Raw genomic sequence first — 15,580 nt, 5'->3', positions numbered from 1 at the left:
CAACCCTCACTGCTGGAGTAGAACATGCAGTGTCCTCCAGTGCTGACTTTGTGAGCATTTAAACCTAAATAAATCCCTTTTCCTAGGGCTTCTCCAAACTCAGCAGCTCTGTTGCCAGGGCAACACCGAGTTGTTTTTTCCCGTGCACTGAAGTTTGATCATGCTGTGGTGCAAGAAAACATTTATAATATTTTAATACCTGGGTAAGCACCCTGGAAGGTACCCATGGAATCACTGCAAGGCTTTAGGAACTTCCCCTGGAATGTGCAGGAGAAGCTGAATTAGCTGTTCCCAGAGTACAATATCAGTGTTAGAACCTGACTCGCTCAGCAGCTGAGGGAGCTCTTCCATGTCCTAGAACTGTGTTTAATTAGGCTCATGGGCAATCAATGCCATTGATCTGCACAGACACAGCACAGGGCTCCCTCCTGCTCTTCACTCACTGAAGCGAACGCCAATGAACTCAATTTTAAACGTGATTTTGCTTCAACATTAAAGTTTCTATTTTTGTAAGTGAACAACAAAAATAAAGATTAGGAAAATCAAACACCTTTTTCAAAATTTAAGGAAAATTTAATCAATATGCCTTAAATTATTTTACAATAACTACAATACTGACAAGCATAACGTTTTCCAAACGGTGTTTTCCTTGGAAGTACTGCAAGAGAGATTCCTCTTCATCCAGCAGAATGTGCACCACGAGGGAAGGATCCTCTGCTGACGTCCTTCAGAAACCCCAGTTAACATAAAGCTACAGACACCCCAATGTGGTCATGTTTCAAGTGTGACAGAATTACAGATCCCTTTCACTTTTAAGCATCTGTTTTCTACTTCATAATTTAAGTATCTTAAATCCTGAAATACTCTCACAGCAAACGAACAAATAATAGAGACCGGAGAGCTTCGGAGGATATTGGTTAAAGTACAGGAAATACTCTAATTACTCTTGTTCATTTGTGCATTTTCGGTGAGAGGGGTCAGGAAACGGGTTCCTCTTTCCTGCAGATTTTTCCAGAGTCCCCCAAATCCACGGCAGCTCCTTTAACTCTTTTGGATAAAAATCTACCAATTTATAACTGCAACCCTTCACCCTCCCCTACAAAACGAAACAAAAATGAACAAAAATCACAACCCTCAAATAAACAACTGGAAGTTACTTTTTCTAAAGATCTAGGAGTGGGAAAGAAATCACAGGAACTTGATAAACATGAACACGTATTAAAGCTCTGGACTCCCCAGGTCATCGAAAACAGTATTCAAAGTCCTAAAAAAGTGAACACGAGACATTTTCCATTGTTCCAGGTGATTCAAACAGGTCTAAGTTTCATGATAGCAACACGAGACAGTTGTTTGCAGCTGTTTCTGGTCCAAGTCCTTGTTCCAAGCTGGGATTTTCCTTTTGGCCCCCTGGAGTCCCCCAGTCTGTTCAGAAGATGGAGATGAGGGCGAAGACTCCGTACAGCAACGCGCAGGGATAGGCCACGAGCAGCTGCTGGCCCTCCATGGCTAAGGCAGAGATAAAGATCTTGGAAGCGGAAAAGCTGCACCAGCCAATAATTCCAGCCGTGAGAATAATCCCCATCATCCCCCTGGAAAGGCAGAAAGAAGAGAATTCCTGTAAGCCCTGTGTATATCCAGCTCCAGGAGCCACACCTGGACTCATCCAACAGCTCGTGCAGCTTGTGGGGTGAATTTCAGCATTTGGCATTGAATGAAATATTCCCACTAAAAGCACTGGGCACAGGTGCCCAGAGAAGCTGTGGCTGCCCCTGGATCCCTGGAAGGGATCCTGTCCAAGGCCAGGTTGGACAGGGCTTGGAGCAGCCTGGGATAGCAGAAAGTGTCCCTGCCATGGCGGAGGGTGGAGCTGGATGAGCTTTTCCAACCCAAACCACTCCGGGATTCTGGAATTTTGGAACGCTATCAGTCAATTATGATGGTAGAAAGCCCCCTCAAAATTAACTCTCTGCATACGAAATTTCAAAGCCACGAGTAAAAGAACTATGCCAAGCTATTTCTTTAATCCCTAAAGTCACAGAGCCTATAGAAATCATTCTCATTTTCTTGTATTTGTAAAATCCTGATTTGCATCTTCAGTAATAATTACTTTTAGACTTTACAGGTGCTGAGACCTGTCAGATTCAGAGCTAGCTGAAAACAAACCTGAGATTGCTCTTGGAGTCTATGTATTCAAAAGCTGTTAACTGACTTAGAGGTAAAGCCAGGATTCACCCCCCTCTCCTCCAGTAAATACCTGAAGCCGTTGATAATCAATTCTTGCCCTTACTAAAGATTCCTGCCATATTCCTGCTACACACAGCTCCAGCCCTGAACAGGGACATCCCTGTCAATGATTTCCCCAGCTCAGGAGGAATCTCTGCCCGAGGTGAGTGGCAGCACTTACTGCAGGGAGAAGACGATGGCGAAGGAGGAGAGCAGGATCATGGGCAGCAGGCAGTAGCCCAGCACGCTGGCCACGCAGCCAAAGGACACCCCGGTCACACTCATCAGGTTCAGCAGGCAGAACATGCCCAGGCAGCCGATGGCGCTGATCCCGTACACGTACCCGAACTGGATCTTGCCAGCCTGCAGTGGGGCACACCATGGGCTCAGGGAGGGGAGCAGCACAGGGATGGGAGCGGATCTACCCACCCTTGGAACACAGGCATTGTCCCCCAGCCCCGGCTCCCTCACTCCCATCCCACAGGGAGTCTTTCCCCACCAGAGTCCCAGGACACCCCATGCTCCAGGAGCCTGGCATTCCTCCTGATTCTGTGGATCTCAATGAGCAGGTTCTGATGTTCTCTGATCTCAGCCCAGGAACTATTTAAGGTTTAATCAAGGACTTCTCATGCTGATTGATTACTTGCAATAATGATCTTTACAGAACTGGTGTGCAAAGACAACAAAACTATAATTCAGGAACTTCTTGACAAGCCCAGAGCTGAAGTCCTTTAATCTGTGGTAGAACGCACAAAGCTATGGCACAGGGAAAATGATAAAAAAAATCCCAGGAACAGCTGAGGCTGAGCTGCCAAGAACTGAGTGTGAACTCAGGATTAGCTGAGAGAGATTTTAAAAAGCCAAACCCAAACTTTGCTTGTTCACCAGCACATGGGAAGCACATGTGGGTTATGTCCATGTATTCAGGCCTTCTCCTGGCTTTCCCAGGCTGACACTGATGCTTCCCTTCCAGCAGCTGCCCAAGGCTCCCCCCCTGCAGGACACAGGGCTGTGCAGCTTCCAGGGTGTCCCCCTCCAACAACTTCCACACTGGATGTGCCTAGACCCAGCTCCCCTCCTTCCCAAGCAGCACAGGAAACAATCACGCCTGCTGCAACCTCTGTGCCAGGCTCAGCCCACTTCCTTTCACCAACGGATTTTTTTAAAAACCACACAGGAGAAATTAATTTTTAGGAAAAGAAAATTCAAATGTATCTATTACAAATATGTTCATTAATTTGACTGGCCTACTTTCCATAAATAAAAGTGACTTATTAAAGTAGGCTTGAAGTCCCCTTGGTACCAAAGTGTCACAGCGACGTGATTAAGTTTAGGCAGAAATGAAAAGCAATGCCTGAAGCATTTAAAGCTAAAGCAGATTAATGAAAGCCTGAAGCTTTCAATGCCATGGAACACTGTTTGGTGTCATCTCAACATTGACACTCACGAGTCATTAAAGCACAGCCCGATTCCAATTAGGCTCACTTAGAAAAAATGACCCGGCTCCAGCAGTGCCAGGCCCATTGAGCAACACAAGGAGTGCGAAGGCAGGTTTGCTCCAGTGACCTGACACTCAAGGTCTGCCCCAACAGTGTGAGAGGCCGCAGTGCCTCTTCCATTCACACATCAGTTTCTGTCCTGCGCACTCTGATGATCCCTGGGGTCCCTTCCCACTCAGGACACTCCATGGAAAGGATGAGCTGTCCTGGCCTCCAGGCCCAGAGCTGCAGTAAGAGAGCAGAAATGCATCCCCAGGCCCAGCAGCCCCCGTGGCAGTGCCTCACCAGCAGCAGCGTGGCCCCAAAGGCCAGGCAGAAGACCATGGGCCCGGCCAGGTCCGTCTCGTTCATGATGCTGCCATCAGCCACCTTCAGGGGGTGCAGCACCGTTAGTGTTTTCTGCCAGATGTGGTCGAAATTGATCCCCAATTCTGCAAGTGAACAGAACATGGATTTCATTTCTTCCTTTCCTGGCTGCCCCACTTGCTCCACCCTTTTGTCTTCCCTGCTTCTCCACCTCCCATCTCCCCCAGATCTGTGATGGCCACCAGGGAATTGAGCTGTCCCCTCTTTCCTCCTGCTGCCTCCACACATTCTGGGTCTCACCTGCTGGGAAGTGCCCAGGTGGTTTCTGAAGAACCAGGGAAGAGCCCAAGCACAAAGTTCCAGGTTCACAGAGGTCCCTTCAGCCCAGTTTTCTGACTCTATTTTATTTATGTAAATAAAGTTATATTTTTAATAAAAAGCCAAGGGGATAGAAGGTATGCTGGGAAGAGGTGACAGGAGTGACAGATGCCTGTCTCTCCACTCAGTAACACTGAGGGTTTATTCAGTTGTTTGGAACTGAAAAAAAAAAAACCCAGAAATAAGCTGGAAACTGATCCCAGACTTAGCTGAGTATCCAGCCCGGCACTCTGCACAGGCTGTACTCCACACAGGCACTTCTGCAGTGTTTAGCATTCCTTGTTAGCAACGAAACACTCCTAACCAAGAATCAACAAAAAGGACCTGCAGCCACTTATTTTACAAAGTGGGCAGTTACAGGTATTATATGCAACCAGAAGAATATTAAGTGTTTTGTCACAGTCAGGTCTCCCAGTGAACAACTGATTTAATCTACCACAGAGCAGCTGGTGTGAAGCAAGAAAGCACAAATTTCCACCTGCAGAAGTCTGCACAAGAACACGGATTTCACACGCCAAAACACAGGTCCAAAACAAACCAATGAGAATCTCAAATACACTGAGCACTTCCAGCAGCGGGGAATCCACACACTGCTACCAACTCATCCCCAAACTAGGAAGAGTTCTGGATCTAGGCCACAGCAAAGTTATACCTTCTAATAGCGGAGGCTCATCCTCAAAGCTGCTTCCATAGAAAGACTGTGCTGAGGCTGCAGAGTAGCTCTGTGTGGGCTGGTAGATCTGCCCCGTGTAGGGCTGCTGCACCATGTCAGGGGGCACAAAGCCACCCTGCTGGGCGTACTCGTAGCCTCCATAGTGCCTGCAAAGCACAACCCCACGTTAGGGCACAGCCAGAGCTGCTGCTGAAACACCTCCTGCAAGGCAAAGCTTGTTCCAGTCAGTACATCACAGCAATCCCCTCCTTCTGCCTTAAAACATCCCATCACACAGGCCCTCCACAAAAAACCCCAATCAAAGCCACCCTCTGCCCTGAACAAACCCTTCAAGTATTCTTGCACTAATCTATCCCAACCACAGAGATTTCCAAGAACATTTCCAAAATCTTTAACTATGGGAACAGAAAGAAGGAAAACGCAGAACTCCTTGTGTTAGCAGAGCCCGGCCCCAACACAGACCCGCGATCCTGTTCAGGTGACAAATGGCTCTGACCTGCTCCATTCACCTCAGGGATTACACAGAGGGACCAAAGCCCTCAGCCCAAGGCTGGATGCTCACAAGGGGCTGCCAGGATCCCCCCTGGCCCAGGAACACCCACCACACCTCCCTGCTGCAGCCTGGGAGCCAACAGGACATTGCAGGCTCACTTAGGTGACACTAATTTCTAGTTCCCAAGTGAGTGACTAGACAAGAGAGCTGAAGAAGAACAGTATTTCTTTCCCCCAAGGACATGCATATCTCTCACATAATTAAGATTATTCAGATAACTTGTCCTTCAGTCTTCTAACACCTGCTCTCAAATCTACCAGGCAAAGAATTCAACACAAAATTCTTTCAGATCTTCATTTACAGACAGTGAGTTCAGCTCTCCATCGAACAGAGCAACCAGGACTCACTTCCAGAAGCCAGCAGCTGGCTGAAGCACCAAACCTTTCCTGGAGACACAGACTGTCCCACAAGTATCCTAAGGAAGCCTAAAGGAGAGCTGGAGAGGGACTTTGAACACGGGTCTGGAGTGCCGGGAGAAGGGGAATGCCCCCGCTGGAGGGCAGGGCTGGATGGGATTTTGGGCAGGAATTGTTCCTGGCAGGGTGGGCAGGCCCTGGCACAGGTTACAGCTGGGGCTGCCCCTGGATCGCTGGCAGTGCCCAGGGCCAGGCTGGACACTGGGGCTGGGATCACCCAGGGACAGGGGAAGGGGTCCCTGCCATGGCAGGGGTGGGACAGGTTAAGATCTGGGGCCCCCCGAGCCCGGCCCCGGGCAGGCCCCACGGGTTACTTGCTGTACGGCCGCCCGCTGTAGTCGTAGGGCTGCGCCTGGTCCTCGATGCTGTAACTGGACTGGAAGAACTCGGTGTTGAAGCCGTCGAACCCGGACATCGCCCTCTCTGCAAGAGAACAGCGCGGCGGGCCCCGCCCGTCCCCGGAGCGGCTCCGCCCGAGGCCCCGCCGCGGCCCCGGCACCTCGCGCTGCGCCGGGGCCCGGCCGCCGCTCCGGCCCGTGTCTGGCCCGCGCTTCCGGCCGCTCCCTGCCCGGAACCCGCTCCCTGCCCGGGGTCCCGGCCCCACCTGCGGCCCCGGCCCGGCCCCGCTCCCGCCGCCGCGGCCCCTGCGACGTGTCACGGCCGCGCCTCCACTTCCGGGACAGCGCGCGCCGCTCCGCGCATGCGCCGCACCAAACACCCAGGCCCCGCCGCGGCCTGCCCCCGCCCCCCTCGTGCCCGGCCCCGCCCCCGAGCCCGGCCCCGCCCCCCTCGAGCCCGGCCCCGCCCCCGAGCCCGGCCCCGCCCCCCGCGAGGCCTAGCGCCGCCACACGAGGTCGGTGTGGCTCCGGTGCTGCCCCATCGCTCCTCTCGGATATCCGAAATAAAGAAATATTTCCCTGCGGCCACACAGGGAACACAGAGGTGTGAACCTTCTTGTCTTTACTGCAGCCCGGCTGTTGGCCCACCCCTCCCAAATAAGCTGCAGGACCTGGGAATAGAGGGGAACCGAGAAACACGACTGGCATTGGGAAGACACTCATGTGAAGAAGCTCCTTTTAGTGTCACTCACTGTTTATCCTCAGGGCCAGGGAAAAGGATTTCAGCAGCCTTTAGAAAGCTGTTAATTAGAATTAGTTTTTATTAAGTCTCTCATGTCCCAGAGCTGGGCGCAGGGAGGAGCGAGCGGGCTCTGCTGCCTTGGGTGGGATTTGAGGTGACAGCCAGGGACAGCCCCTGCTGAGGAAGGGTAGCTGAAACTTCAGAATGAGCTTTATCCTTGTTTTATCCCTTTCTGAAGGGGAGTGTGGTGATGAGGCTCAGAATTCCACCAGAAGCAGTTTCCATCCCGTGCATGATGTACTCTGAGCTCTGGCAGCGTCCTGGAGCCCAGCACCAGCCGTGAGGGCCCACGAGATCCGCAGGCCATGCTCCTGCTTTAAGTATTGGTATGTTTTTCTTTTTTTCTAAAATTCATTTTGGCTCAGGACAAGTTGCAGTCATTTTGTTACACTTGTGTATGTAATATTCTGCTGGTGAAATTACTGTATTTAAATTGAAGTCCTGTTCCAAGCCTGATGTGACAGTGCAGAATCCACGGCAGTGCTGAGAACAGGCTCCAGGGAATGTGTCGCTGTGTAGAGCTGAATGGAGTAACAGCAGAGAACTACAGCCACGGATAACAGAGATCAGTAACTGCGCTGTAAGCTGCTTCACGCACATTTACACTTTAGGAAAATTAGTGTTTGAAGGCCGAGAAGATGCCAGCTTTCATGCAAGACCTGCACAGTGTGCGGGCTGCATCTGATGGCTGTGGCTTAGTGCCCCTTGGCTGAGCTGTGTGACTCGCTGCAGCTCACTGGGCAGGGAAATGAGACCCAAATCCCAGGCACTGGGCTGTGTAATTGGGATCTGCTGGGGAAACGCTCTTTGCCGAGAAATCTGTTTGGGTTTGCTTAGATTATTAGAATTTCCTGACAGCTTAGGTCGAGCTTTCATTACTGAGCTCTCTCTGCAGCAGGCATCTCAGCCCTGCTGTAGGGAATCACGTGCAGGATGGATTCGGGGCAGGGGGTGCTCTGACACAGCCCGGGGGTTCAAGGGGAGGCCAGGCACTGCAGCTGCACAGCTGCTCCTTCCTGATGCCTTGGGAAGGGCAGCACAGACTGCCTGGAGCTGCACCAAACGCCAGGCACCTCCCTTTGCCCAGGCACCAGCTCCAGCTGCACTGGGGGCTGCCACACGGGGCCAGAATCCCACACTCCTTTGGGGTGGAAAGAACCTTAAAACTCATCCCAGCCTTAGCCCAGATTGCTCCAGGCCCCACCTGGCCTTGAACACCACCTGGACAGGGAATTGGGGGTTCACAAGAGACCTTGAAATGGCTCCAATTTGGGAAGAGTAAAAGTGCTCATAGAAGTACTTGCTTAGTACATGAGTTACACGGTGCTGGTGTGATGAAAATGCATGCTATCATGATCATGATAAATGCTTTATTTAACAATAAAACATTGTTTTAGCTGTAATGGTAAAAAAAACCACTATAATTACACCAGTGTTAATAACAGGATAATTTGAATCAGGCTGAGAATAAAAGTATTATTCAAAGAACTTTGGAGGAATGGGAGGATGGGGAAAGGGAGAGGAGGAAGATGTCTGCAAAAATAGGCCTTGTTATGGCAGAACTTGAAAGGGAGGAAGGGAGTGCCTTGCAGAGGGGAGACTGCAAACAGCGATTTCTGTTTGATTTGAATCCCCGTTTGCTGATGTGTCCGTGAGGTCTCTGCCTGCCTGCACACGCTGGATCTCCCACAGGGGCAGGGCTGTTTGTGTGGCACATTGCTTTGTTCAGCAGTGGCCGTGGAATTCCAAAGGAGTTGTCAGCACACATATATCAATTATTCTCCAGAATGTTCTCTGATGTGCGGTGATTGATATGGATATCACTGGAACATGATTCCCTCGTACTTTTGGAAGGCTCAGGCCCCGTGCTGCGCGTGTGCCGTGGGTTTGGTGTTCACCAGAAGGGGCAAAGGGTTTCCTGTGCAGGAGCCGTGCCCCTCTCTGTGTGACAGACGATGGCAAGAAGCCATGGCGTGTCTCCATCTGAGCCTTGCTCTCATCCTCAGCAGCTGGGAAAGCTGCTCTTCCCCTTTGCTTGTTTGGGATGGAAATACATTATGCACTTGAGTTATGAATAAAAGATCAAGGGCAAATCTGTGTAATGCTTTACTCTGTGAATAAACCCGCCTTCGTGGCACTCACGCTCTTTGCTGGAAGATCCTTTCTCAGGGACACTCAGCCATTTAGTGTTGCTTTATGCTTTTTCTTCAAAGTGGAAGATTTGTTAGGGCTTCCCATTCTCACGTACTGCTGGATTTGAGCTGATGAGAATTTCACTGTGTGTAATTCACACTGCTGGATCAGGGGATAATCTCTGATTTAGCTCAGTTCTTGCTTGGCTTCCCTTGCAGGGAGCTCAGTCTCTGGAGTGATGGGAAGGACACACCCCTGTGGAGAGGTGTCTGGGCTAGAGGGACCTGGCAGGAGTCCGGGGCTGGTTCCTCCCAGGCTCTGTTCTTTGCTGTGGGTTGAGGCTGGACTGGCAGTCCTTTCTGGGAGCACCCTTCTGCTTCTCATGGAAACCACTGGCCCAGTCCAGTCATTTCCCCACTCCTCTGCCACGACACCATTCTCAGACACTGCCCTCTTCTTGCTGGCTTGATGGAGTTCTGCCCTAGGAAACATTGTCTGGGCTCAGTACTTGGACACAAGCCTGCTGAGAAGCACAGAACGTTACAGGGAACAGGGCTGAAGGATCCTTAGGTGGCACCTTGAAGTTGTTCCTGAATCAAAGTGCAAGCCTGGAACTGGAAGTGCTGTTCTTTTTTCCTTTTTTCTTTTAACTATTGTGTGTAAAAATTGCACAGAGCAATGGAAGCACTGATGTGGCTTTTTAGGTGGGATCTTCTGCCCAATCTCCAACTCGGATTTATTTTTTCCTCAGAATTACTACTTCAGTTTCTGCTGCTTTCAGTTGTTCCTTCTGCAAGCACCTCAAAGCTCTTGTGTTGTTGCTGATAAACAGCTTCCACGTTTCTCACTGTATGGGTGACTTGATTCGAATTTCCAGCCTGTGTGTTTCCTCTGGGGATGGGAGGTGATACACGCACACACACACACAGGGACACAGACACACACACAAACACACACACACACACAGACAGACAGACAGACACACACACACACACAGACACACAGACACACACACAGACACACACTCGCACAGACAGACAGACACACACACGGCTACTCCAGCCCAGGTAACGCTGCTCTTCCTTTCTAGCACTCATTGCTGCTGCTTCTCAGACACCTATTTCTAACACCCATCAAATTCGATAAGGTCAGTTGTTCCATGATTCCCTGAAATGCCAATTTAGCAGTTTTTCATAAGGAATGCCCTCAAAGCTGTGAGTGATGTCACAGCATTCATGGACTGGCTTTCAGCAGAGCTATGCTGGGACTTTTGGAACATACACTTTAAACTCAGGCTAAATTTTCCCTTGCCTGTGCTGAAAGTTATGAAGGCATTTGTCAGAAGTGAGAAGCGCTTCGTCCTCCTCCCTTTGATGGATGCTGCTTTCCTCTTCCACCAGAACTGTAGTTGCTCCTTGGTGTGGTCCTGACACACATTTTACATTTAGGTCACCATGTATTTGGCCCAGATTTTAAAGTTTCACTCTCTCAGGCTGCATTTTGATGGATTTGGCCCGTGGCTTGTATTTAGCTGGGGAGCATTACGTGATGCTTTTACTACTAAAGTCGTTTCATCAAAGGAAATTGTGTTACAGTGAAATGATTGGAATGTCCCGTGTAGAGAAATAAAAGCAGGTGTTGAATTGCTTTCATTATTATTTGAAAAGTGCAGATGCATTTCTAAAGCTGTTGTGATTAAAATTCTACGGTTTTTGTTCTTTTCAAAGGGCAATTCTGATGATAATGTTTCAAAAAGACTTGGAGCTTAGAGCTGTCTGTACTGGCTAATCACACAGAATGCAGGCCTGATGCTCGCAGAGCTTGTGAGGAGCCCCAGGTGTGGGTAACTCCTGTCCCCGTTCACCGAGCACCTGCACACCCCACTGACTGTGCTGTCCTGGCCCCAGAGCAGTGGCTGACCCCCAGCCCCAGCCTTGGGCTGCTGGCACCGGGACATCACAAACTCTTCTGTGCTGGTTTGAGCACCGTCAGTCCCAACTGCGGAGAGCAAATTGATTCTTAAGCCCCGCCAATATGGCACCCCTGTCTTTATGGAAGTGGATTTTAATTAGATTGCAGCGTATGAACTAGCAGGGACAACTGAAATGTTTGCAAAAGCTGAGGCAATTCTCCCTGCTTTGGGCAGGGACAGCACTGTCACTCCCAGAGGCAGCTGCAGTTCCCTCTGGCTGGTCACGCAGATGTTAAATCCTGTCTGCACCGACTGCACCAGGCTCTTAAAAAAGTAATGAAGACATTTAAGTGAACATGATCTCACATCCCATCTTCAAATCCTCTGTGCAGGGGTTATGGAGCACTTGACCTGCACTGCTTCAGCTGCTCTGTAGAGCCACAAGGGCAGGTCACAGGACGTGGGCTTTTTTTCTGAGGCACAACCAGCACGTCCTGTAGCAGCACCACATTTTGCTGGTTTGAAAATAAGGATCTTGAAGTAAGAGACAGACTCTGTTCAGGAGTGCAGCAGTTGCCTCAGAGCTAATGAATTAAGGCAAAAATCAAGGGTTTGATTAACTGTTCAGCTCTCAGATTTAATTTGAAAAGTCTGTAGGTACACAAATAATGATTTTCTGTCCTAGCCTTGAAAATTATTCTTTTTGGCTATTTTGTTTTAAATTATGGCCATGTTTTCAGAAGAATCTCACTGAATTATCTGGAGCCTCAGCTGGTCAGAGCATGGTGCTAATACACCAAGGCTGTGGACTCAATCCCTATGCGGGGCATTTACTGAAGAGCTGGACCCCGTGATCCTTGACCCTTACAACTCAGTGAATCTCTGAACTTAAGTGCAGTCAGCAAAATCTACCCCTGCATGGTGACTCCATCACACAGAGATTTCACTCTAAAGCTTTTGGTCAACGTTTGGGTGAAAGGTTTTCTTTTCTCCTGTGTTCATCATTCCGAGTAGAGTATTTTTGGTCAGGAGCGGTGGGAGCTGGCGCAGGGCTGTGCCGGCCCAGTCCTGCGGGTGCCCGGCGGTGTGGGGAGCCGCTCCCGCAGCTCCTCCGCTGGGTTGCGGCTGCCGCCGGGATCCCGGCTCTGCTCTCGGTGCCCGTGCAGAGCAGCGGGGACGGACACGAGGTGGCGGTGCCGGCGCGCCCGCGGCTCCCCGCGTTAGGGACCCACGAGTAAAGCGGGGCCTCCCCACCGCCGGAGCCGCCCCCGGTTCCTCCTCCTCCCTCCCGGCCCTCCCGGTCCCCTCCCTGCCGGCTCCGGGGAGATGACGAGCGGCGGCAGCGGGAGCGAATCCCGCTCCTGCCCGGCAGCCGCGGCCGCGCTGTGTGCCCGCACCGCCGGCCGGGACCCCGCGGAGCCGGGACAGGCACGTTGGGGCTGCCGAGGGTTCGGAGCGGGAGGGACTGCACCGAGACTCGGGCGGGGGACGGCGGCGGCCGGCAGCGCGGCCCCGGCGGGGCGGTGACCGCCGCTGTCCTCGGTGCTGCCGCTGCCCAAGGTGCTGCCGCTGCCCGGCGCTCTCCGTGCCCGGCTGTGCCCGGCTGTGCCCGTCGCTGTCCGGCTGTGCCCGGCTGCGCCCCGCTGTGCCCGGCGGTTCCCGGCGGTACCCGTTCCCGGAGGTGCCCGTCCCCGGCGGTGCCCGGCTATGCCCGGCTATGCCCGTCGCTGTCCGGCTGTGCCCCGCTGTGCCCGGCTGTGCCCGTTCCCGGCGGTGCCCGTTCCCGGCGGTGCCCGTTCCCGGCGGTGCCCGCTCGCGGCGCTGCCCGGTGCCGGTGCCGGTGTTGGTTCCGGTGCCGGTGCCGGTGCGGGACGCGGGCTCCCATCCCGGCCCGACTCCTTTAAGATGATGCAATCGGCATCGCCCTCCGCGCGGCGGAGCGGGGCCCGGAGCGCAGCGGGGCGGAGCGGAGCGCGGGGCGGCCCCGGCCGTGCCGCCGGTCCCGGCGGGCCATGGGGGAGCCGCCGGCCGCGCTGCCGCCGCGGGAGCCGCCGGAGCCCGGCAGTGCCTAGCGCAGCAGGCTGCGGGCTTTCTGCAAGTCATCGGGGCCGGTGGACGGGCCCCGCTGCCCTCCCGCTTCCCCAGCCCAGAGCATCCACTCGGGAATTATTTAATTTATTTATTTATTTACTTCCCTCCGCCGCGCTGTATGTACTGGTTTCCTCGTCACCCGCCACGGTTAACTTCCCTGTGACTCGGTTTAACACTTGAGACCTCCGTGGATGCTGCTAAGAGCACTTCTCTTGCCTTTGCTGTCCCTTGCTGGGATCGGATTCACACTACCCGGACCCTGTGTGCCTGTATGTGTGTTCTGAGTGTCTTGACATTTTGGTTTTCTTTACAAGAGCTATGCATTAATTGTAACCAAGGTAAGACTCCCCGTTCTTGTTCCCTCATGTGCATGTCTAATTTAGATGTTTCTTTAAAGATGCAGTATGCAGTTTCTTTTAAGCAGTGGATCATATGTAACCCTTCCATTGATGAATACTTGTGAAATAGAAACGTAGAACTTGCCAAAAAAAGGGACCTATTTAACAGATTTAGCCTGGCTCTACAAACTGCTCTGCTTTTCTCTGTTGCAGCAGCTGTGATGCTTAGAAGAGTAATTTTGTGCCTTGTTTTGTTTTCCCTTTTCACAGACCTATGAATGACCATAGGCTTGGCTTGACCTTGATTTTGATGGCTTTGTTGGAAGATCTGATGATGTGATTGCATGTCATGAGGTGATTGCTCTCCAGCCTCCAGCCTCCGTGGCTCAGTGTATAAACCACTCCTGCCACACTGTCACTCATGGACAATTCGGGTTTTTCTTTTAAACAAACCTTGTTGCTATTTTTATTTTCTCACTTCTCCTTTCCCCCTTGTTTCTCCTTAATGTTGGGAGCCTTGTTCTGCCCTCTGATGTGATTGATAGTCCTCCTTCTCTTGCTGCTGATTTCCAGTTTAAGCTACAATGGCTCTGAGTGGCAACTGCAGGACTTACCTTCCTGCTCGGGAGCAGGGGACAGGGCTGCACTCCTTCCCCGAGGTGGTGGAGCTCAACGTGGGCGGCCAGGTTTACTTCACTCGTCACTCCACCTTGGTTGGCACCCCTCACTCCCTGCTCTGGAAAATGTTCACCCCAAAGAGAGACACAGCCAACGATCTGGCCAAGGACTCCAAGGGAAGATTCTTCATCGACAGAGACGGTTTCCTATTCCGCTATATTCTGGACTATCTCAGGGACAAGCAGGTGGTTCTGCCCGACCACTTCCCAGAGAAGGGAAGGCTCAAGAGGGAGGCTGAGTACTTCCAGCTCCCGGACTTGGTGAAGCTCCTGACTCCCGATGACAGCAAGCAAAGCCCCGACGATTATTGCCACAGTGACTACGAAGAGGTGTCCCAGGGCAGCGACACGAGAATTTGCCCCCCCTCGTCGCTCCTACCGCCGGACCGCAAGTGGGGATTCATCACCATCGGCTACCGTGGCTCGTGCAGTATTGGCAGGGAGAGCCAAGCAGATGCCAAATTCAGGAGGGTCCCAAGGATTTTGGTTTGTGGAAGGATTTCTTTGGTCAAAGAGGTTTTTGGAGAAAGTTTGAATGAAAGCAGAGACCCGGACAGGGCTCCAGAGAGGTACACCTCCAGGTTTTATCTCAAGTTCAAGCACCTGGAGAGGGCTTTTGACATGTTGTCCGAGTGCGGATTCCACATGGTGGCCTGTAACTCCTCGGTGACAGCTTCCTTCGTCAACCAGTACACAGACGACAAGGTCTGGTCCAGCTACACCGAATACGTCTTCTACCGTAAGTACGAGCTGCGGCCGCTCCCCGCCGCTGTCCGCGCGTCCCGTGCCCCGAGCTCGGGCTCCATCTCCGTGTGAGCTGTGCAGGTGCGGCGGGGCTCAGCTCGGGCCGGGCTAGGTGGCAGCACAGACTGCCGAAAGCGCCGCGCCCGTGCCCGCAGGCGCTGTAAATCAGCTCCCGAGTGCCTTGCGCGCTTCCCGGGACGTGTGGGACACAAGCCGAGGGTGCAAACGCTGCGAAATTCATTACAGAAAGCCTTCGACTGGGATTCACTTTGCAAAGGTAATCAGCAGGCGCAGGCAGCCGAGCCATCTGTCAGCAGCCCTGACACGCTTCCACGCGGGAAGGGGGAAGCAATTCCATCCCTCTGGCCGCGTTTCAGCGGAGCCGTCTCGGAGAGATGGAATTGGCTCTCTCGGGGCTGTGCTCCGCAACACAGAGGGCTCAGAGCAGAGAGGGGCAGGGGCTGGGCCAGGTTATGCAACACGCCCGTGGGAAAAGC

General features: G+C 52.4%; 2 protein-coding genes across 3 annotated transcripts in view; one reads left to right on the top strand and one right to left on the bottom strand.

Moving 5' to 3' along the window:
• Positions 1–551: 551 nt before the first annotated feature.
• Positions 552–6,772, bottom strand: YIPF5 (Yip1 domain family member 5). Of its 2 annotated transcripts, XM_005523711.3 has the most exons (6): positions 6,653–6,772; positions 6,363–6,471; positions 5,059–5,225; positions 4,008–4,153; positions 2,405–2,586; positions 552–1,589 (listed from the first exon to the last, which is right to left on the bottom strand). In XM_005523711.3, the coding sequence occupies exons 2-6, from the start codon at positions 6,461–6,463 to the stop codon at positions 1,427–1,429; spliced, it is 759 nt and encodes a 252-aa protein (XP_005523768.1). In that variant the 5' UTR covers positions 6,464–6,471; positions 6,653–6,772; the 3' UTR covers positions 552–1,426. The 2 variants fall into 2 exon arrangements, with proteins under 2 accessions (XP_005523768.1, XP_014108741.1); XM_014253266.2 differs by lacking the exons at positions 6,363–6,471; positions 6,653–6,772 and adding an exon at positions 5,980–6,329.
• A 6,481-nt stretch (positions 6,773–13,253) lies between these two features.
• KCTD16 (potassium channel tetramerization domain containing 16) overlaps positions 13,254–15,580 on the top strand; it is a 52,307-nt gene continuing 49,980 nt past the window's right edge. The window contains exons 1-2 of the mRNA XM_005523712.2: positions 13,254–13,662; positions 13,933–15,078. Coding sequence (XP_005523769.1) covers positions 14,247–15,078 — 832 coding nt within the window. The 5' untranslated portion in view covers positions 13,254–13,662; positions 13,933–14,246. The remainder of the gene's footprint in view (positions 13,663–13,932; positions 15,079–15,580) is intronic.

This window comes from Pseudopodoces humilis, chromosome 17, assembly GCF_049639895.1.
Source record: "Pseudopodoces humilis isolate 2021_Gansu_Grassland_sample_001 chromosome 17, ASM4963989v1, whole genome shotgun sequence".
NCBI classification, from domain to species: Eukaryota; Metazoa; Chordata; class Aves; order Passeriformes; family Paridae; genus Pseudopodoces; species Pseudopodoces humilis.
The sequence above is the reverse complement of the archived record's forward strand: the minus strand, read 5'-3'. Positions and strand labels throughout refer to the sequence as shown.

Coding starts and splice junctions, on each gene's coding strand:
- YIPF5 (XM_005523711.3), bottom strand. CDS start 6,463: ATGTCCGGGTTCGACGGCTTCAACACCGAGTTCTTCCAGTCCAGTTAC. Junction 2,587..4,007: donor TTGGGGCCACGCTGCTGCTG/GTGAGGCACTGC, acceptor GCCCCACTGCAG/GCTGGCAAGATCCAGTTCGG. Junction 1,590..2,404: donor GCCATCGTCTTCTCCCTGCA/GTAAGTGCTGCC, acceptor CTGCCTTTCCAG/GGGGATGATGGGGATTATTC.